The sequence below is a fragment of the Notamacropus eugenii genome, chromosome 1 (assembly GCF_028372415.1).
Source record: "Notamacropus eugenii isolate mMacEug1 chromosome 1, mMacEug1.pri_v2, whole genome shotgun sequence".
NCBI lineage: Eukaryota > Metazoa > Chordata > Mammalia > Diprotodontia > Macropodidae > Notamacropus > Notamacropus eugenii.
Genome location: NC_092872.1, coordinates 293008269 through 293031229, shown reverse-complemented (window position 1 = coordinate 293031229; position 22961 = coordinate 293008269). Strand labels below are relative to the sequence as shown.

Here is a 22961-nt window from a genome sequence, read left to right as displayed (position 1 = left end):
TTCAATTTGTGCTCAGAGTTTATTAGTTCTCTCTCTGTAGGTTGATAACTTTCTTTTCATCATGAGTCCTTTGGAATTATTTTGGATCACTGTATTGATCAAGGTGGCCAAATCTTTTGCAGGTGATCATCATTACAACATGCTATTGCTGAACATAATGATCTCCTGGTTCTTCTCACTTCATTCTGCATCAGTTCATATAGGTCTTGCCATGTTTGTTTTCTCTGAAACCACCATCCTTGTCATTTGTTATAGCACAATAATATTTTATCACAATCATATGCTACAACTTGTTCAGTTATTCCTCAATTGATGGGCATTCCTTCGAATTCCAATTCTTTGCCACCACAAAAAGAGCTGCTATAAATATCCATATATATATATGTATATAGGTGCTTTTCTTTAATCTCTTTGGGAAACAGACCTAGCTTGTCTGGATTAAAGGGTATGAAAGTTTTATAGTACTTTGAGTACGGTTCCAAATTGTTCTCCAGAATGGTTATATAGGTTCACAACTCTAACAGTTTATTAGTGTACCTATTTTCCCTCATCTCCTACAGTATTTGTCATTTCTGACAGAAATGTTGTGCCATCTCAGAGCTATCTTAATTTTTATTTCTCTAATCAATCATATGTTAGAACATTTTTCCATATGACTATTGATAACTTTGATTTCTTCAGGAAACTGCCTGTTCATATCCTCTTGTCATTTACCAATTAAGTAATAGTTTTTTTTAAAATTTGATTTAGTTTCCTATATATTTAAGAAATGAAGCCTTTATCAGAGAAACTTGCTGTAAAAAAAGGTGGTACTACTTCATAATCTATGATACTTTTTAGCATAATGTATTTTCCCTACTAATCTGTTTTAATTAGGTCTATTTTTGCTTTTGCTTCATCTAAGATCATGATTGCTATCCCTGTCTTTTATGCTTTAGCTGGAGTATAATAGACTCTGCTCCAGCCCTTTAACTCTGTGTGTGTGTGTGTGTGTGTGTGTGTGTCTTTCCATTTCAAATCTGTTTCTTATAAACAACATATTGCTGGATTCTGATTTCTAATCCATTCTGCTGTTTTGGTTTGAGGAGTGAACTCATCCCATTCACATTCACGGTTATGATTACTGTGTATCTCTCCATCCTATTTTCTTCTTTCTTCTCTCTCTCTCTCTCTCATTTTATCCTGTCCCTTCCTCAAAAGTCTATTTTACTTCTAACCACTACTTCCCTTAATCTGCCCTCCCTTTTGTCATCATCCTAGCCTTTCTCTTATCTCCTTTCCCTCCTATTTCTCTATTGGATAAGTTATATTTCTGTACATAACTGACTGTTATGAAAGCTCTTCTTTACACACCTTTGCCCCATTCTACCCCTTCCTTCCCCCTTCTCCCAGTGCATCCCTCTTTCTCACCCCTTTATTTTTTTAAAAATCATTCCAACATATTCATTCCAACACCCATGTCCTCTGTCTGTGTAGGCTCCTTCTAACTGTAGGGCAGGGATTCTTAATCACAGAAACTTTTGGAAATCTGGTGTATATCCTTCTCAGAATAAGGTTTTAAATGAAAATAATAAAATACATATAATTGCAAAGGAAACCAAATATATTGAAATAAAGATATAATTTTTCCCATCCAAGTTCCTGGACCCCTGGAATCTAGCCATGGACCCCGGATTAAGTGCTCTTGTACTAGGGGATGGGTGAATCAACTGCATTATCCATATTGCCTTTGCCCCCAGACCTTTATTGCCTAAAAATAAATTTGTAAACTCCAATTTGGATTATCAGTCACTAAAATATTTTATATATAGTTTTAGGACAAACATTGACAAGAGTAGACAGAACAGAGGGAAGGGGACCACAAAGGGCTAGCCCATTCAGTTCTTTTGAAATGACAGCAGCTAGTATTGTGTTCTAATGATAGAAACCAAAGAGCTTTGCCCAGTTCAGTCTCTTTCTTTCCCTCTTTGTGGGGAAGTAAGCAAGGGCATTTAGGCAGAGTTATTATGTTACTCAAGTTGTATCCTTCTCAACTTGGAAGCAGGACAAGGAAAAGGGTCTCACCAATCATAGCTCAGTCCTTTATAGTCCACCAGGATGGCTCCAGCCCTGGCCCCGGCTAAAGGCTACCACAGCAGCTCTGAATATCAGCTGGCCTTCTCTCTGTTATATTTTCCCCAAATCTGTTTTGGCCGTTCTCAGAGACTGTCCCATTTCTCCTCCCATTCATGACCTCAGTGGCCTATGGAATGCTGGGGAAGCTTCTGCATCTCCATAGTTACTGTAATGCAGGGTCAGATTCTGATGCATGGTTAAATAATGGAAATATATATGTATATACACACACATAATATGTATGTTATGTATGTTAATACAGGGTGGAAAGAGAAAAAGAAAGAAAGAGGAAAAGGAAGAAAGAGGAAAAGGAAGGAAGAAAACTTTAAAAAATCCCTCTTACTTTAGAGGGATCTGCTATCTCATTGTAAGCCAGAGAGCTTCCCCCCTCTCCCTGCCCCTCAACTTCAGTTGATTCTCTGAGACAAGAAGGGAACAATTCAGTTGGCTGAGAAAGAGTTAAGAGCAACTGTGGAATAAAGCTGTGGAGGAGAAGGTCACAGGATTTCTCTCTCTTCCCTCCCTCCCTCCATCCCTCCCTCCCTTCCTCCCTCCCTCCCTCTCTCCCTCCCTCCCCCCAACCCCACCTGACCCACAATAGGTCAGGAAAATGAGAGATCATCCATTGAGAGTTCTAGAACAGAACAGATTGTAAGCTGAGAGCTGCCTTTGGAGATAATAACTACAAAAAATCTTCACATCAGAATTTTCTTCGTGGCTAGTTTGAGATGAGCACAAAAGGCCTAAAAGCTAATATGGATTAGCAAAGGGGAAAGGACATGTCTCATTTGACTGACTCCTCAGGGATGCTCCTAGCTTCCTGTCTGAACTGGCAGTATTCATGAGGCAGGTGGAAAGTGGACTAGGCTAATTCAAAAGATTTAGTTCTGTCCTTGACTTTGAGTAAGTCACTGACCCTCTCAGGGTCTCTCCTCACCAGTAAAAAAGAGAGGATTGGCCTATATGTGCTTTAAGGTCCTTCTAGCTCAAGAGTTTTGTGATTATTCTGTCAACTTTCACGTCCCTCAGACCCTTCCTCCCCACCCCCTCATCTTCAAAGCAAATAAAACAAAGGAGTTAATTCTAAAAAAAAAAAATGAATCTTCCAATCAGTCACACAGCTTTGAAAGCGAGCTACTTGACCATTAGGAGATATTGCTTCTATCAAGGAACAGAGACACAGAGCCCAGAAAGACACAGATAAAGAGATATAGTCATCCAAAGAAGGTAATAGTGTCAAAGAGCGAGACCACCAGAAAGTGAGTCAAGCTGTGTAACCTGGCCAGCAGAGACATTGGACCTAAGGGGAAATACGTAAGGACTGTGTAGAGAGAAATAGCACCTACGGACTCTTCAGTACCAGGAGTTGTAAGTTGCCTTTGTCACTCCTGTGTCCTACATGTGTGACCCACTGGCACCTTGATCTTAATTTCTATGGCTTCCATGTGCATTGTGGGAGAGTACACCTGTAGCTGGATGGCGCAGCAGATAGAGTGCTGAGTCTGGAGTAAAGAAGAACTACATTCAAATCTGGCCTCAGACACGTACTAGCTGTGTTACCTTGGGCAAGTCATTTAAGCTCTGTTTGCCCAGGAGAAAGCTAGATGGCTAAGTGAATAGGGAGCTGCTTCTGGAATCAGGAAGACCCAAGTTTAAATCTGGGCCTCAAACACTTATTAGCTGTGTAATTAGCTGTGTACGAATAATAATATTGCAAGCCCGTCAGGATCAGGTGTAGGTCATAGGAAAGTTACCTTGTTTCTGTCAAATACACAACCTATACCAATGGAAAAAACACTATTCTTGGAGTCAGGCAAGTCACTTGGGTGACTAGTCTCGGGCAAGTCACTTAACTTAAGTCTTGTTTGCCTGAGTTTCATCATTTATAAAATGGGGATGATAAGAGCACTTATATTGCCCCCCCAAAGGGTGTTATGAGAATCAAATAAGATGATATTTGTAAAGTGCTTATTACTGTGCTGAGAACATAGTAGTCACCATCTAAATATTATATATTGTTGTTATTGGTGGTGGTGGGTTGTTTAGGTTTCACAGGGAAATGTTTTAGTGCCCACTCTTTATACTTTACCATCTTAGTAAACACCTTTGCTATGAGTTAATCACTTCTACCGCCTAGTTATTAAGGGAAAACAGACTTGTGAGGGCTTGTGTTAGGAGTACAGGTCTAAGGGTTACTTGCTGGAATTAGATAGCACAGGAACTCAGTCTGTGAGTGTGTGTCCAAGTCCAGAGGGGAAGTTACATCATCACCAGAGATATGTTCTTCACACCTCATTTCATGGGAATCTTCATGTTCTCCCAATTCACTGGAAGTTTTCCTCTGTATTGTCTGTTATTGACTTTTAAATGTCCTGGGATATTCCTATAAAGTTTTCTTTCTGTTGTCTTCTGTTCTTGTTACATGACTAGCCTAACTCTTCTCCTGGTTATAGACTCATAGCATGATTGTAGACATAGAGTGAAAGGGACTTTTCAGACCCTTTAGCCTAATCTCATTTTATAGTTGAGGGAACTGAAGCCTAGGTAAGCTGAGCCAGATTTGCTAAAGCTCACATAAGTAGTCCACATCAGGCTTGTCTTTTATGCTCTGTCTTTTGAGTAAGAATTTTACTTGAATATTTCTTTAATGCTTCAATAATCTATGACTTCCATGGATGCAAACTGCAAACTTAGCAGGTCCTCTTCAATAGTTGCTGTGGGGTCAAAGTATTTGTCACCCTGTGGCCAACTTGGTGATGAGCCACTCTGAAGTGAGTCTATTAAGACTGGTTCTTGGATAACAGAAATGACATCTCTTCCTGGGATCCTCATAAAAACTTCTCCAGATTGGTAGAATCAATCAGACCTTGTGCTGTGCTGGCATACCTTTGAGAGCTCAGGCTCATCTCCAATGCTTCAGCATGGCTGGAGAACTAGGAAAAATACTGTTGGCACCATGGTGGAGAATCTTATAATTACCAAGCACCTTTTTTTAAAAAATATTTTTTTAAACTTCTGACGACAACTACAGGTATTAAAATGCATTAAATAAGTGCATAAGAAAAATAAGCAAAAATGAAACAAACCCAGGGGACCGTACACAGCTCCACGAATTTCCATTATTTACCAAGTGTTGATCGCCACTCCCAGAGACAGGCATATTGTCTTTAACATAAACATCATCCTTGTTTTCATGATTATTTTTCTCTGTGTACATAACACGGATGTGATGTTTTTGTTGCCTTGTAACTCCAAAGTTGTAATCAATGTGTATATTATTGTGTTTGGGTCTCTCTTTTCTCCACTCTACCTTACATCATTTTATTGATCTTTGACCTAAGTTACGTTACCGCTGTTTTCTGAGATTTCTCTGAAAGAATGCTGGGCAATGGCAAAACAGGTCAAAGACAATGATTAACGAAGGAAGGAGTGATGCTATTTATTCCCAAGATTGTCCTGAGCCATGTATGCTTGGAGGTTAGGGCACTGTGTCATTGGTTACAAAATAAACCATAAATGAAGGATGATGTCCTTTCAAGAGATAGTCCATTTTATCAAAGTGGTTGTAATTCTTTCTGATGAGCAGGACACTTGTTGCTGCCCTGTTTATCTCTTAGCAAGCTCATATTCCTCCCTAGATAGATTTGACTACCTTGCAGAATGAAGACATGCTTTTTGGTACGGAGCAGAGACAGTCTCTGAGAACAAAGGGTAGGGTGGCCCAGGAGTGAAGACTGAAAGGGGACCAGCCCAAAGGAGAAGACCAGAATATGAGGCTCAGATGGCAACTTCCCAAAAGATAATTACTTAAGATGAGACCTGCCTCTTGTTTTATATTTGGTTTTATAAACTGGTTTATAGATATTATATCAGGTTTATACCAACTACGTACATTGTAATCACTGAGATTTTTTAAACTTTCATGTAGAATATTAATAAAGATGATGATTTAGTGTTTGTGGGAAGAAATCAGGTTAACTACCCTTGGGTGCCCTGGCCTATGAGCCAGTGACTTTAGTTAAACCAATCAATTCACCAAAAGTATGTCTTCTATCATCACTACCCTTAAGTGACTTCCTCCTTACCTTCTAGAGGACGTGGCTCATAATTCCACTTTTCTGGACCTCCTGGAAAGGCCATTGGCAAGTGTTTACAGTACTGGTTGAGGTTTTCCAAGAGGATCTGATCGTAGCTATCCTGATGAACGATTTGAACTAAGTCTGAGTGGGCATAAAAATGACAAGTCATAGTAGGACCTGCTTTCATTCTCTCCCCCAAGTCCACCCTCCCCTCCACTCCTCCATTTTTCCAGTCTCATTGATCAAGCCTAGTTTCTGACTGCTTTAAGTACTTGAGGAAACCCTTTGAAGACATCTATAGTTGGGGATGATATAGGTGTAGGAAGAATTGGGACTGGAAATGGCAATAAAAGTCATGAGGATGTGGAGGTCTAATTTCCAGTGAAAATTAGCTTATAAGGACTGGACCTGTTTTACCAATGAGTATTGTTCTGGGTTAATATCCAAATGCCCTTAGCAAAGGATGGCCTTTTTGGCTCATGATTGCCAGATGTTTTAAAGATATACCTTTTCAAGAATAGCTCTTTGAGAGCAAATTTTGATGCAGAGTTAGGGAAAGGTAAGAGTGGAAGAGAAAAGTACATAGCGTGGCCAAAGAGAGGAGGCCTAGATGGCGTACTATAGTGGTATCCTAGGGCAGTTGAGGAGTAGTATGAAGACTTTGGATAGGCAAGGGCCAGAAGTATCCTAAGATAAAGGAAGGGCATTGAAAGGGGAAGAAGGAGAATATCAAAAACAAAATATTTTGGTTCTGCAGTTTTAATCAGGGTTAGCCTCCATATGAGGAAGTGGGATGGGCAAGAAGAAATGATAAACAAAAAATCATTCCCCATTGATTTCTGGTCCCATCAGCATGGGATAGAATCCTCAAAATCTGAGTCATCCAAGGCCTCTGAATCATTCTTCTTTTTCATATCAGAGACAAACTAGGAATCCTTAGGGAGTTGGATCATGGCCCCCAAATCCCTCTACCCATTGCCTGCCTCACCCCAGCACCAAGGGCCTGGCTCTCTTACCAAAGTAAATCTCATGTTCAAATGCATTGTCCGTGGAGTAAGCATACTCCCCAGCTCTGGGATTTATCTGTTGCCATTGTGGTGTAGGTCGGGCCCGAAAAAGGCTCCGTCGAGCAATTATATCTTCAACTGTCTTATTTGTGCCTTCCATCATCTCAGGTTTCTTCTTAAGTGGTAAGTAAGCAGGGATTCTTGACAGAGGGAAGGAATGGAAAAGGAATGAGTTTGTTGAGGGGAGAGGATGGACAGAGAAAGAAGCTTCCTGTCTGGGTGTGATAGGAAGAGGAGGACCACCACTGACCATAACCAGGAATTCTTACTTGTCCAGGCTAACAGAAAAGCATTCCCCCTTTGCAAACATAAAATGGGAGCTGTGGACATTTAGGAGGGAATGGGTTGTACTGTGGGCCTTGCCAGCCAGTGTGTTAGGCTGCTCAGTAGAGTGGTAGACCTAGAGTCAAGAAGACCTGAGTGTGAAGTCAGGAAAATTCACCTTCCTGAGTTCAAATCTGGTCTTAGTCACTTTTTAACTGTGTGACCTTGGGCAGGTCATTTAACCCTGTTTGCCTCAGTTTCTTCATCTGTAAAAAGAGCTGGAGAGGGAAATGGCAAACCACTCCAGCAAACCCCAAATGAGGTCATGAAGCATCTGACAGTACTAGAAAGTGACTGAACAATAAACCATCTTCTAGTCTTATTTCATTCTTTTGGTTTGTTTTGGTTTATTTCTGTAAAAGAAAACTATTTGACCTGTAATAAATTTTTAAAAATGGTTAAGAGAGTGCTAAAACCCACAATGAGGGGAAGTAAATAATATGTGAGCATCTAGTTGCCCTTGATTCATTCAATTCAACAAGGAATAATTTGTTGAGCAGGAACAGTACTAGATTTTAAGAGCACAAAGACAAAACAAAAACTGTCAAAGCAGATGAGATCTTAAGGTCCTGAAAGAGCTGGATCAGGGCAGCTAGGAGACATAGCAAATGGAGCACTGGTCCTGGAGTCAGGAGGACCTGAGTTCAAATCTGACCCTTAGACACTTGACACTTACTAGCTGTGTAACCTTGGGCGATTCACTGAACCCCATTGCTTCACCTCCCCCCTCCAAAAAGGAAAAAAGAAAATTAGCTCATTATCTTTTTGCTCTTCCCCATACCTACCTCTCTCCCTAACTTTCCTATTTCTATCGATGGTACCCCATCTTTTCAACCAACTAGCTTTACAACTTGAGGGTAATCCTTGACTTCCTAATTTCCCTGACCCCACTTAACAGTCAGTTGCCAAATCTTATCATTTCTACATTTACGCCTGTCCACTCTCTAGACCTCTACCCTAGTTGTTGTTGAGTCATTTTTAGTCTTGTCCAACTCTTCATGACCCCTTTTGGTGTTTTCCTGGCAGATATTGGAGTGATTTGCCATTTCCTTCTCCAACTTATTTTACAGATGAGGAAACTGAGGCAAACAGAGAGGTGACTTGTCTAGGGTCACATAGCTAGTAGGTGTTTGAAGTCAGATTTGAACTCACAAAGATGAGTCTTCCCATAAAATGGAAACAGATAGCAGAATGAATTAGAAACCAGAATTCAACAAAATGTTATTTACAAGAGACACACTTGAAATAGAAGAACACACACAGTTAAAATAAAGGGCTGGAGTAGAATCTAATATGCTTCATCTGAACTAAAAAAAGTCAGAAGTAATAATCATGATCACAGACAAAATAAAAGCAAAAATAGACCTAGTTAAAACAGATGAGCAGGGAAAAGACATTTTGCTAAAATGCATCATACACAATAAAGTAATATCAAAAACTTTACAGCAAGTTTCTCTGATAAAAGCTTCATTTCTCAAATATATACAGAGTATAGAAATGAGTCAAATTTATAAAAATAAGAGTCATTCCCCAACTGATAACTAGTCAAAGGCTATAAACAGGAAATTTTAAAAAGAAATAGAAATATTAATAGTCATATGAAAAAATGCGCTTTATCACTATTAGTTAGAAAAATGCAGACTAAAACAACTCTGGTGAATCACCTTTCACCCCTCAAAAAAGACAAATGCTGGAAGGGATAAAGGAAAATAGATACACTAATAAACTGTTAGAGTTGTGAAATGGTCCAACCATTCTGGAGAACTACTTGGAATCATGCCCAAAGGGCTGTAAAACTGTATAACCTTCATACCTACCACATCCCACTCCTCCATCAACAGTGTTACTTTCCCATTATGTGTTGTCTTCCTCCATTAGAATGCTCGTTGAGGGGAGGGTCGGTCTTGCTTTGCTTGGGTTTGTATTCTCAGTACTTACCACAGTGTCAGTTCATTCTGTCTATCAATCTATCTATCTATCCATCCATCCATCCACCTATCATCCATCCATCTAGCTATCATCTTGGGCAGCTAGGTGGTACAGTGGATAAAGCACTAGTGCAGGAGTCAGGAGGACCTGAGTTCAAATTTCACCTCAGACATTTGACATTCACTAGCTGTGTGACCTTGGGCAAGTCACTTAACCCCAGTTGCCTCACCCTGGGTCATCTCCAGTCATCCTGATGAATATCTGGTCACTGGATTCAGATGGCTCTGGAGGAGAAGAAAGGCTGGTGACCTGCATAGCCCTCACTTAAAACAAAAAGTCAAGTGCAAGTCATGTCATCATTTCTCTGATGGCATGGTCTTCTTTGGCAATGAAGGATGAACACACACCAAGCTATCATCTATCCATTCATTTTTTTTTTTATCACTCTATCTATGCTTCTTGAGGGCAAAGAATATTTTCTATTTGTATCCCTGTCACCTTAACTGTTTGTTTATTGTAGTTTCTCTGCTAGTGTCAGTGATCCTGAGATTACTGAGAACAGAAATGTTCAACAGACTGAAGGTTAATGTTGCTCCAATTTTCAAAAAAGGAAAGAGTGAAGGATTTTCAAATTATGAGCGGTTGAACATTTGATTTATGAACATTCAGAAAGGGGAGTAGACTGATTACAAATACTCAAGAATAAGTCACATAACATTCAAACCATGGTCATTAAGGATTCAGTGTCAATTTGGAGAATTGTGTAGAACATGTTAGGCATCTGTCTTTGACATTGATGTTTGATATTTTCATCAAGCCTATGCCAAGGGTGGGGAACCTGTGCCCTCAAGGCCACATGTGGCCTTCTAGGTCCTTGGGTGTGGCCTTTTGACTGAGTTCCAGTTTTAGCAAACAAATAATTTTATTAAGGGGATTTGTTCTGTGAAGTTTGGATTCAGTCAAAGGTCACATTTGGGGACCACATTGAGTCTTGAGGTGAGAGGTTCTCCACCCTTGGCCTATGCCTTTATCAAGGCATAGAAGACAAGCCTACCAAATTTTTAGACGACACATTTAGGAGAATTATCTAACACAATACATGACAAAGTCAGGATCCAGAAAGATTTCAGAATATAAGAATGCCAGGCTGAATCTCATAAAAATGAAATTTAATATAGATGGATGTAAAATCTTCTACCTGGGTTCAAAAGCTCCATTTTACAAGTATAAGACTGAAGGATGTATGGCTATAAACAGTGTTAAAAAGGTAAAAAGTGGGCAGGGGCAGTTTAAGTGGATTGTAAGTTTAGCAAGAATGAACAGTAAGTCCTGGCAGCCAAAATACGTGATGTGATCTTAGTATGTTAAGAGAAAACTCATGTTCAGAAATGAGAAGTGATAGCCCTGTTATACACTCTGCCCTTATTAGACTACATCTAGTGGACTGTCTTCAGTTTAGGGTGCTTCGTTTGAATGTAGCACTCTTTCAGGTACCAAGAAAATATGCACAATGGAGATGAATACCTGCTACTCAGGACAGAAGTTTCCATTGAAAGTTGGACCCTCAATGAGGTTAAACTTCACACCTAACTGACCAATCAGACTGTGAATGACTGGGTTGACTTCCTATGCTGAGTGAAAGGGCAGGAGAAGTAACAGCCTTGGAAGAAATGGTCTAAAAGGTGATCCATGAGGAGCTGGGGGATTACAACGTAGCTAAGAGAGATTGAGATCAAAGCCACCTCAGCAGGTAGAGGCAAGAGGAATGCTGTGCTTTCCCTGACGTTGTAAATGGTGCATTCTGGTGTCTGAGCAATCCCCAGCTTCTTCCTGTCTGTGACCAAGCAAAAGCACTGCTATTGCTGGTGGTGATGGGCAAGAACCACTTAGGCCCCTGCAGAGCAACCTAAAGTTGTCATTTGCTGGAAATTACCAACTGGTGAAATTCCCTTCTCCTGTCTCCCTGATGTAATAGTATATGTGATGTAATAGTATATGTGTTTCAAAGCACACACACATATGTATGTGCATATTAAATTTTACATTGCTGTTCACCTGGTCTGTAAAAGTCAGTATTAAGGAAAAACTGATCAATACAATGCATTATTCCTGCATGTATTTTATTTGCTTAATAAATGCTTGTTGATTGATTTGATCAAAAGCAATTGAGAGGAAGTTTATCATTGACTATGCAGAGAGAAAAGAAGTCCTTTAATTTGCTGGAATCTTTCACCAGCTGGAGGCTTGTAATGAACCAAATAGATTTTATTGTCAACTGTTATTATAACTCCTCAAAAGCAGGGAAAGGAATTTGTTGTTCAGTCATTTTTCAGTTGTATCTGACCTCTCATGACCCCATTTGGGGTTTTCTTGGCAAAGCTATTAGAGTGGTTTGCCATTTCCTTCTCCAGCTCATTTTACAAATGAGGATACTGAGGCAAACAGGATTAAGTGATTTGTGAGAGCCACAAGGCTAGTAAGTATCTAAGGTCAAATATGAACTGAGAAAGATTAGTTTTCCTGACTCCAGGACCAGCACTGCCTCTAGGGAAAATGAATCATAATAGATTCCTCCAGCAAAGGAAAAGAGTCAGCCTTGTTGGTTGGTATGACATTTTCTCCTAAGCTCCTCTGAAAAGGCATCCTTTGTTCCATTTCCTTGCTGGTTCAAGGAAACCCTTCCTCTTTGCAGAGGTTGAGGTGCACCCTGGGAAAGCATGCTTTCCCAGGTAAAAAGATAGAGGGAGGAGCTAGTTTTCTCAGGGCTGTGAATTCCTCCTCCCTTCCCCTAAGGTTAGGAAATCTCATCTATCAATCATAGTCTCTTTGGTTAGCCTTCCTGAGCATTAATAACCCTTTGGGAGTCAACAGGAAATATTTTATAGGAGCTTGGATCTCACCAACAGTTGTCTATTTAACATACTAGTCAAGTTAAGGCAAGTCAACAAGGATTGAATGCCCAGTCTGTGTTAGGCACTCTGTTAAGTAAGCTACTATAACCCAAATTCCTTTGTAAAAGTGTTGGGTTAAACCAGTACCAATCCACCTGGCTGGCTAAGTTAGTACCAGTCTAGCTTGTTGTGGTGAATAGGCCATTGAACTTGGAGTCAGTAAAACCTGGGTTTGAATCCACCTCATCAGCTTACTGGCTGTGTGACACTTGGCAATTATCAATTTATCAAAGCAGATGAGATATATACAGCTCTTTGTAAACCTTGAAAGTGCTAGATAAATACTAGCTATTATTATTACGTAATTTAATCTCAAGGAAGTTAGATGTTGAAGTGGATAGAGTTCTGGGCCTAGAATCAAGAAGATTCATCTTCCTGAGTTCAAATCTGGCCTCAGACACTTACTAGTTGTGTGACCCTGGGCAAGTCATTTCACCCTGTTTGCCTCAGTTTCCTCATCTGTAAAATGAACTGGAGAAGAAAATCCAGTATTTCTGCCAAAACATCTGAAAAAAAGGGGTTGTGAAGAATTGGACATGATTGAAAAGTGATTCAACAACAACAACAAATCTAACCTCTCTGGCCCTTAATTACCTCTTCTGTAAAATGAGGGTATTGAATTTGATGACCTCTAAGAGTCATCTATCTTTAAACCTATGATCCTGTAGTCCAGTGCTAATTCAAGGGAGTCCTGTCAGTAAATGGGGCTTGTTGAAATTGGAATTTACTGAGGGGGGCAATCCCCAAGAGAAACTGGTTTCTTTCAGTGGTAAATGCCACACACTCATTGCATGAGCCTTGGGGAAAACACAGTAGCATTATATCAACTTTGCAGAGAAAGGTTTGGAATAAAAACCCCTCCCTCAGGGAAACGAAATGAAATGTTGGTTTTCCACACAATGGCTTTGATTGATTCAGATAGTTGTACAGGCCCTGTTCACACTCAGGTCTGATTGTATGATTCGATCAGAACCTGTCATTCAGGGTCTTCCGTAATTTGGTCCCACTATATCTTTCCTACCTTGTGCCCCATTACTCAGACACTACAAAAGCACCTTTTGCTCCAGCTAACCTGATATTCTACCTCCAGGACCTCCAGCCTTTACCTAGTTAAGGTAACAGAGCTAAAAGTAACACACTTTCAATCCCACACTTACAGAAAAGAGATTAAAAATGACCAGATATAGCCTCTGAGGCCTGAGCTGGAATACCTGAAGTAAACAGGGAGCAATAACTCTGGTTTCTTTTCCTCTTGGGTCGGAGCAACATCTGCACCCTCAAATTCTGCTGTCTCTTCAGCCTCGAGCTGGGCCAACAGTTCCAGGTCACTGGCAGAGGAAAGCTCATCCCGGATATGGCTCCAGTCATACTGATGTCTCAAGAAACTCTGCCACTTACTGGGAGAGACCCCAGGCCGTGGGGATCTCTTGCTTAAGATCCATCGAGCTGTGCGCTTATTCAGTTTTTTGAGTACAATATTCTCCCAGCCTCTGGCCTCCTTCTCTCTTGGTTTAAGCCATGTATCCCTTTGTTCCAGTTTCCACTCAGGAGTATTTGACAATGTTGTTGACTGGGAGTCCATAATCTCAGAAGCAGGACTAGAGGAAGATTGAGCTAAGGAGTCACTGGGTGAGCTTTCTTTTTTAGGCCTCCTCCATTTGCGTCTCCTTGGAACCTTAACACTTTTAGTTGTTGGTTGGAGGGCCGGTAAGGGTGGCAGTTTCAATATAGATGAAGATAATAGCGGCTTGAGTTTGGGGGCCTTCCGAGCTTGGAACTCTCTGTTCTTGGGCAAAGAGACGATGTTTTCCGTGCTATAGATATGGTCAAAGTTATACTGGGAATAGGGGATGCAGGGCAGCCCCCATTGCTGCAATACATCTTGGGAGAATGATAGTTCTGCAGATGCCTGTTTGAGATATTGGTTCTTCAGACGGGCACAGTGCTGAGAACTTTTGGGGGAAACAGGTGGCACACCTGAGAATGAGTCACACTGTAACTTGCTCCCTGACTTAATACAGCAAAGCGCCATGCCCCATCCTAGTCGAGTAAAGGTCTGCTTGTTCTGTGAATGGGAGGCAGCAGAATCCAAGCTCGTGGAACTATGCATGCTGTTTCAGGGCAAATACTTCTGAATGAAGTACTAGGTCAGGAATGAGGGGCCAGGGCTAGATCAGAGACACCAAAGAACCTGTTTGGGGAAATAAAGAGAACTGGTGATATGAAGAACTTGGATTGCCTTGGGAATTATTTGTATGAATTGACACAGAGGAAAGCTCACAACTGGAACAATTCATATCATAATATGAATGAAAACAGTATAGAAAAACTCCAGAACTCTGATCAATGCACTGAATCATGATATCAACAAACAGATAATGCGTATACAGAAAAATGGGGAATGATGGGGGTGGAACTGGGCATAGGTTGTCAGACTTGGTCAGTGTGCAGATTTGTTTTGTTATGGTTGTTCAGTTGTGCCCGACTCTTTGTGACCCCATGGGCCATAGTATGCCAATACTGTTCATGGGGTTTTCTTGACAAAGATACTGGAGTGGTCTGCCATTTCCTTCTTCAGTGGATTAAGGCAAATGGAGATTAAGTGACTTGCCCAGGGTCACACAGCTAGTAAATGTCTGAGGACAGATTTGAACTCGAGTTTTCCTGAGTCCAGGCCCAACACTCTATCCTATGAACCACTTAATTGTCCCAGATTTGTTTTGCTTAGTTATAATTTGTGGTAAGAGACTACTATTCTGTTGGGGATGTGGAGTGTAGGGGGAGAGTCATTAGGAAATCATAATGATTTTTTTAAAAGAAAGACTCTCACTCTCTCTCTCTCTCTCTCTCTCTCTCTCTCTCTCTCTCTCCTCCCTCCCTCCCTCCCTCCCTCCCTCCCTCTCTCTCTCTCTCTCTCTCTCTCTCTCTCTCTCTCTCTCTCTCTCTCTCTCTCTCCCATAAGCAAGATACAAAACAAGATGTATAATTAGGTTACCTGATTTCTAATTGGAGGAAAGATTATTGGCTTTCCAAGTTGGGAAGGGGAGAGCAAACCAGTGCAGTTCCTGGTAATCAGAAAAAGAGGTGTCCTATTCCCCGCAAGTGTCTTTATTCAATCAAAGGAAGAAGGAAACAGTAACTGATTGACCAGTACAGGGCCAGTTTTCAGATAAGATATATGGGCTGCTTCAGATGTATAATTGTGAGAAAACTCCTTGAATCAATCCTTGGGTTTGATTGGGGTTCTGGTCAGCATAATCTCGGTCCTTAGTTAAGGATCTCTAAGCAACAGGTAGAAGTGGTTCAGCTTCCCAGTCATTCAGGGTTAGGTTCAAACAATGTCATAAAGTTTTCTCATAATTCCCATAATTGATGGTTTTCTCACAAGACAGAAATTGAACTAAATCCATAATTGAATAGAAAAGAAACTGAATTAGATTCAGAACTGAATCAGAAGCTGGAATCAGTATGGTTCATTCTTCTTTCATATAATATTTAAGATATTATAATATTATATAGTATATCATAATATAATATTATATTATATTGCACTGTAGAATTATTACATAAGTGCTTACAACAGTGCTTGGCACATACTAAGTGCTATATATTTCTGATTATTAATAAACTCCTTTGTAGAGGTAGGGATCTACATGTGTGGAACTTTGCATATAACATCAGATTATTTTTGATATGGTGTTTGGATTTGGTGGATATTTTTTTTCTTTTTCCTCTTTTAAAAAATTCTTTATTATAAGAGAAGGTTTTCTAGGAACAGGAAAGGGAAGGCATACAGAGACAATATAAAGAGAAAAGATATCAATAAAATCTACTATTTAGAAGTTCTGTCAACAAATATGTAATTAAAAAAACTTGGTGGGGGCTCTATACATGTTTCTTTATCATGGCATTGGAGCAGGAAGAGAACAGTTCTTGAGGAGTTTAAGGAAACCAAAGCAAGAAATAAGGTATAGCGGGGGGGTGGGTGGGTGGGGAGGGATAAAATCGCAATTGTATGGCAGTGATTGTTAAACATTAAAAAAATAAAAAAAATAATAAAAAAATAAAAAAAAAAAAGAAATAAGGTGCAAAATGCTAAGAGAAGCAGAGAAATACTGGTGATCATTTTGTGGTTTACTCTTTTTTTTCCCTCTCATTTTCATAGTGATCCCCATAGCCCCTCCCTTTCTCATGCCCATAAACTTGGTTTCCCTGACCCCAATCTTTCCTCTAATTTTTCCTCATTGTTATAATCAAATTATAGGAGTTAAAATGGAAGAGACCTTTGAGATCATTTAGCCTGATCCCCTCATTTTACAGATAAGGAAATTGAACAAGGACTAGACATATGCTTTAAGTCTTATTCCCAATTACATTTTAGTTCAGATGGGGCACAAAGGGTGGTAGACTCAGGCTGGGTCTTGGACACTTCTGCTTTAGGTCACACATAGGTATAAATAACAGAGCTAATATTCAAACCCATGCCATCTGATTTCAAATTTGGTCTTCTTCCCACTATACCCCTTTCTATCTTGAACAACATTGGTAGACCTATAATAGCTCTCAAACACTGCTTTTTATTATGTTATTCACACACACACACACATACATAGTATTGGAAAAAAAGTGCTGTTGCATTCAGGACAAATTTCATATCTATGAGAATTTTGTATTCCTCGTATAACAACTAAATCATTCACAGAAGAAAATACAGTAGTAATGGAAAACATTCTCCCAAATTAAATTTCACTTACTTTTTCAAGTTGCTCACTGATTTAAACAAGCTCCTTTCTTGTTATGGTCAAGAGATGAGTTAATAAATAATAGTTAAGTATCAGATAAATTCAAAACTATAAACCCATTTTTTTCTTCCATTTGGAACTTCACTGATACTACTTTCAAACTAGCTTCAGTTCCCTTTTTTCCCTTTAGTCAATGAAATAACCTTCCTTCCTTGCACTAAAACAACAAATCTATCCAGAAAAGAGTGACAAAAGGTCTAAGTGCGTTTTCATACAATTTCCACTAATTTTTTTTATTTTTCCCCAAAGCAAATCCTATAGAGTGATACCCCAAAATTCACCAAGATTTTTCAGTATTTATATAAACATTCAAGCCACAATTTGGAAATTCTCAGTAGAGAACTTATACTTCAGTCAATTTAGTTTCAAATTAGTTTACAATGCCACTGATGTCTGCAAACTGGGAATGAAGATTCCCTTTCCTGTTATCTGTGTCTCCCCAACTTAGCCAGAGTTAGGAATTCAGAGAAGAGAGCCTTTCTGCAGAAAAGTTTTAACTCTTTACACCCTTTTTCTTTGACTGATTAGTCTATGGGAAAAAGTTAGTTTACCACATGAAGACACAAACACAGACAACATGGCAAGGCAGACACATAGTCCCACATGGCTCAGGTTGGGGTTGGTGGTCCCTCCTCATGTTTAATTTATAGTACTTCAAAGGTGCCAAATTAAGGCTGTTTCTTATAGAAATTTAGCAGAAAGGATAAACTGAGGTAAATCTCTGAGCTAGATATAATTTATTATAAGGGTCATGCAGCCTGATAATAAAGGATAGGTCTAACGGCACTGCCTCTGGCCAAAAGATCCTGAATTAAGGGTGCAATACATTTTTATAAGCATGTAATGGAGAACAGAACAGAAACCACCTAACTAGACAGCATCATGGAGATGAAAGATCATTGTTGACTACATCAAAGAAAGACCACCTTAACTTTTAAAGATGGGACAAGGTCAGGCTGTCCTAGCCAAGTTGCCCTAGTTTCTCAGGAATAGCCCACAAACCTTACAGGATATGCTGAGACACTGTTTTATGAGACTATTGAGAACAGGTTTCCTTTAACTAGTGCTATTGTATCCTTAGTATCAGAGAGGTAGCTTTGGACTTTAATACAGCTTTTCTCCACCCAAATCACAGAGAAGAGGCTTAAGATTTAACAGAATTGTTACAGTATAAAATCAAATATAACATAAAGGATCAAAAATTAATTTTTCTCAAGATCAAAACAAAGTATCAGCTGAATCTCTCGCAGTTTTAGATCAAATTTCACACAACCTAATCCTGGCTTCATCCAGGAGCTTCCCTTGGCCCTAAGTTATAAGAAATTTGTCCAGGGAGGAATTCTATGGTATATACTACTACCAGCACCCATTAATCTCCAATGGGGAATTTTCCTCCCCAATGTGGAGGAATACTAATATTAGAATCCTATTATTCCCTTAAGGAATCTTCTTGGGATATCCTTCCCTAACAGTGTGGGGGCATCCCTTAGCTGAGAAGAGCTGAAATTGAGAGGGAGTCAGACTTCAGGGGTAGTCCTATGTGAAGAAATCCTTTAGTAAGAGAGTCAGGGGGAGCCCTCTAAGATGGGGGTGGGGAGAAGGGGAGAGAGGGGAGAGAAGAGTCCCCTCTCTATCCCTTTATAGTTGCCAGTTGTCAAGGCTGAATCGAGGTAAACTGAGAAAACAAAGTCCAAGAATGTGATTTATTGGCAAAGCATGCGGTGTGCAGCAAATCAGGTCTGGGGCCCCTTCAGTAGGCACAGAGTCTCAGAAGAGAGATTTACAAAGGTTTTCATAGTAAAGTACAGTTACTCTTTTTAGATTTATGGATTTTTTCAGAGTTGAGGACTCTGATTGGTTGCATCTACCTGCATCCTACAAAACAGTTAGTAGTACAATAATAAATAACTTCTCTGAAATTACATGACTTATAGTAAAACTCAACTTAACTCAGGAAAACAAGGTTATTCCAGCAGCTGTACAAAATGTCAGCAAAGATACAAAATAGAAGAAGTGTGGTTTTCTCACTAGCTAGATGAACTTTACTTCTCTAAAGTTCAGTGAACTCATTTGTAAGAAGAAAGTATTGGACCAGATCAGTGGGACCCAACTCAAATGAATATGGATTCCTATGAGCCATATTTAATTTAGAAAACCACAGATTAACATTATCTATATTGTATTGTATTTTTACCTAATCTGTTAAATATTTCCAAAGTACATTTTAATCAGGTACCTCACTTGGGAGTTTTGAGGCCATGAGTTGGATAACTCTAGACCATATGATTTCCAAAAGATCCATGCAGGCTTGAAAACCTATATGATAACAAGTTTTGCCTCTCTCTTTTTTACTCTCTAATTTCTATTCCTTGCTCTGAGTACTTTTTGTCTGCAACCCAGAAAGGAGTCATATCCTGCAAATACTGTCCTATATCAATTGATGTTAAGAACCATTTTTCTGGGGGGAGGAGCCAAGATGGCGGAGTAGAAAGACACACATATGCTAGCTCCAAACCCACAGCCCATAAAATATCTGTAAAGAAGAACTCCCAAGAAATTCTGGAGCGGCAGAAGCCACAGAACAACAGAGCGGATGAGATTTCTGTTCCAGAGAGCCCTGAAAACCTGACGTGAAAGGTCTGTTGCTCACCAGACCAGACCAGAGCAGAGCCCAGCCCTGCCTTGGCTGCACTGCACTGAGAGGAGCAGATCCAAGCAGGCTTCAGGGACAGAATCTCCAGAGGCCGCGCAGGTCCCTCCACCCACAGGTGACAAGGGTTGGTGAGAGGACCTCTTTGGCTGGTCGAGAGGGGTGTGGGGTGTCCCCATAACTCGGGCCCCCTCAGGAGGCAGCAGCAGAGGCAGTGGCAGACAGGGGCTCCCCAAGCAGGCAGGAGCTTGGATCCATTGTTGAAGGTATCCATGTAAACCCCCTGAGGGAACTGAGCCCTGTGTGGCGGCCCTGCCCCCACCTGAGCACCTGAACTTAATCTCACACTGAATAGCAGCCCTGCCCTGCCCAAAGCCCTGAGGCTGGGAAGCAGCATTTGAATCTCAGACCCCAAGCACTGGCTGGGTAAATCTGGAGGTGTGTTGGTTGTGGAAAGAAAACTCAGAAGTCAAGTCACTGGTTGGGAAAATGCCCAGAAAAGAGAAAAAAAATAAGACTATAGAAGGTTACTTTCTTGGTGAACAGATAATTCCTCCCTTCTTTTCTGATGAGGAAGAACAATGCTTACCATCAGGGAAAGACACAGAAGTCAAGGCTTCTGTATCCCACACATCCAAAATAAATATACCATGGGCTCAGGCCTTGGAAGAGCTCAAAAAGGATTTTGAAAATCAAGTAAGAGAGGTGGAGGAAAAACTGGGAAGAGAAAGACATGCAAGAAAAGCATGAAAAGCAGGTCAACACCTTGCTAAAGGAGACCCCAAAAAATGCTGAAGAAAATAACACCTTGAAAAATAGGCTAACTCAATTAGCAAAAGAGGTTCAAAAAGCCAACAAGGAGAAGAATGCTTTCAAAAGCAGAATTAACCAAATGGAAAAGGAGGTTCAAAAGCTCACTGAAGAAAATAGTTCTTTCAAAATTAGAATGGAACAGATGGAGGCTAATGACTTTATGAGAAACCAAGAAATCACAAAACAAAACCAAAAGAATGAAAAAATGGAAGATAATGTGAAATATCTCATTGGAAAAACAACTGACCTGGAAGATAGATCCAAGAGAGAAAATTTAAAAATTGTGGGACTACCTGAAAGCCTTGATCAAAAAAAGAGCCTAGACATCATCTTTCATGAAATTATCAAGGAAAACTGCCCTGAGATTCTAGAACCAAAGGGCAAAATAAGTATTCAAGGAATCCCCTGATCACCACCTGAAAGAGATCCAAAAAGAGAAACTCCTAGGAACACTGTGGCCAAATTCCAGAGTTCCCAGGTCAAGGAGAAAATATTGCAAGCAGCTAGGAAGAAAGAATTCAAGTATTGTGGAAATACAATCAGGATAACACAAGATCTAGCAGCCTCTACATTAAGGAATCGAAGGGCATGGAATAGGATATTCCAGAAGTCAAAGGAACTAGGACTAAAACCAAGAATCACCTACCCAGCAAAACTGAGTATAATACTTCAGGGGACAAAATGGTCTTTCAATGAAATTGGGGACTTTCAAGCATTCTTGATGAAAAGACCAGAGCTGAAAAGAAAATTTGACTTTCAAACACAAGAATCAAGAGAAGCATGAAAAGGTAAACAGCAAAGAGAAGTCATAAGGGACTTACTAAAGTTGAACTGTTTACATTCCTACATGGAAAGACAATATTTGTAACTCTTGAAACTTTTCAGTATCTGGGTAGTGGGTGGGATTACACACACACACACATGCACACACACACAGAGACAGAGAGCACAGAGTGAATTGAATAGAATGGGATCATGTCTTTAAAAAATGAAATTAAGCAGTGAGAGAGAAATATATTGGGACGAGAAAGGGAGAAATGGAATGGGGCAAAATATCTATCATAAAAGAAGCAAGCAAAAGACTTTTTAGTGGAAGGAAAAAGAAGGGAGGTGAGAGAAAAACATGAAGTTTACTCTCATCACATTCCACTAAAGGAAGGAATAAAATGCACACTCATTTTGGTATGAAAACCTATCTTACAATACAGGAAAGTGGGGGATAAGGGGATAAGCAGTGTGGGGGGGATGATGGAAGGGAGGGCATGGGGAGGAGGGAGCAATTTGAAGTCAACACTCTTGGGGAGGGACAGGATCAAAAGACAGAATGGAAGCAATGCGGGGCAGGATAGGATGGAGGGAAATATAGTTAGTCTTACAGAACACGACTATTATGGAAGTCATTTGCAAAACTACACAGATATGGCCTATATTGAATTGCTTGCCTTCCAAAGGGAATGGGTGGGGAGCGAGGGATGAAGAGAAGTTGGAGCTCAAAGTTTTAGGAACAATTGTCGAGTACTGTTCTTGCTACTGGGAAATAAGGAATACAGGTAAAGGGGTATAGAAAGTTATCTGGCCCTACAGGACAAAAGAGAAGATGGGGACAAGGGAAAGGAGGGATGATAGAAGAGAGGGCAGACTGGTGATAGGGGCAATTAGAATGCTCGGTGTTTTGGGGTGAGGGGAGGGAACAAATGAGGAGAAAATTTGGAACCCAAAATTTTGTGAAAATGAATGTTACAAGTTTAATTAATTAAAAAAAAAAACCATTTTTCTGGGTAAAAAAAAAGTTTTGGTTTTTTTAAAATTAAAATGAATTTTTTTTGAAAAAATCCTCTTTACGTTATGGGAATAAGAAGCAGCACAGCATGTCAGATTTACCTTTTAAGTGACTCTTTTCTTACACTGTCCTGGCAGAATGAATAGAAGTCATTGTTTTAAGGCCGTTTTAGCTTCCCTGTTTCTGAAGCTGTTTACAGTTGTTACCAAGCAACCAGCAAGTTCTTTTGTGTTCTATCATCTTTTTCAGAACCTAAGGACTTAATCTGAGGACAAATCTGGTTTTACAGAAAGTCGCCCTTTAAAAAACAGCCAATTACCCTTCTCAAAGCATGGTTTGATTTACAGTTATCCCTTCCACATCTAGACTTTTTCCCATCTCAGTATCAATATATCTCGGGTCAGCAGAAGACATTAAATGGAAGTTTAAACTTTTTTGGAAGTTTTGTAGA

The 22961-nt window shown here is 40.0% G+C and overlaps 1 protein-coding gene across 2 annotated transcripts in view; it reads right to left on the bottom strand.

The window, feature by feature from the left end:
* HEATR4 (HEAT repeat containing 4) overlaps positions 1-22714 on the bottom strand; it is a 91510-nt gene extending 68796 nt beyond the window's left edge. For both annotated transcript variants that reach the window (XM_072629184.1, XM_072629185.1), the window contains exons 1-4: positions 22612-22714; positions 13677-14656; positions 7211-7401; positions 6201-6335 (exon numbers count right to left, since the gene is read on the bottom strand). In XM_072629184.1, coding sequence (XP_072485285.1) covers positions 6201-6335; positions 7211-7401; positions 13677-14575 — 1225 coding nt within the window. In that variant the 5' untranslated portion in view covers positions 14576-14656; positions 22612-22714. The remainder of the gene's footprint in view (positions 1-6200; positions 6336-7210; positions 7402-13676; positions 14657-22611) is intronic.
* Positions 22715-22961: the final 247 nt, after the last annotated feature.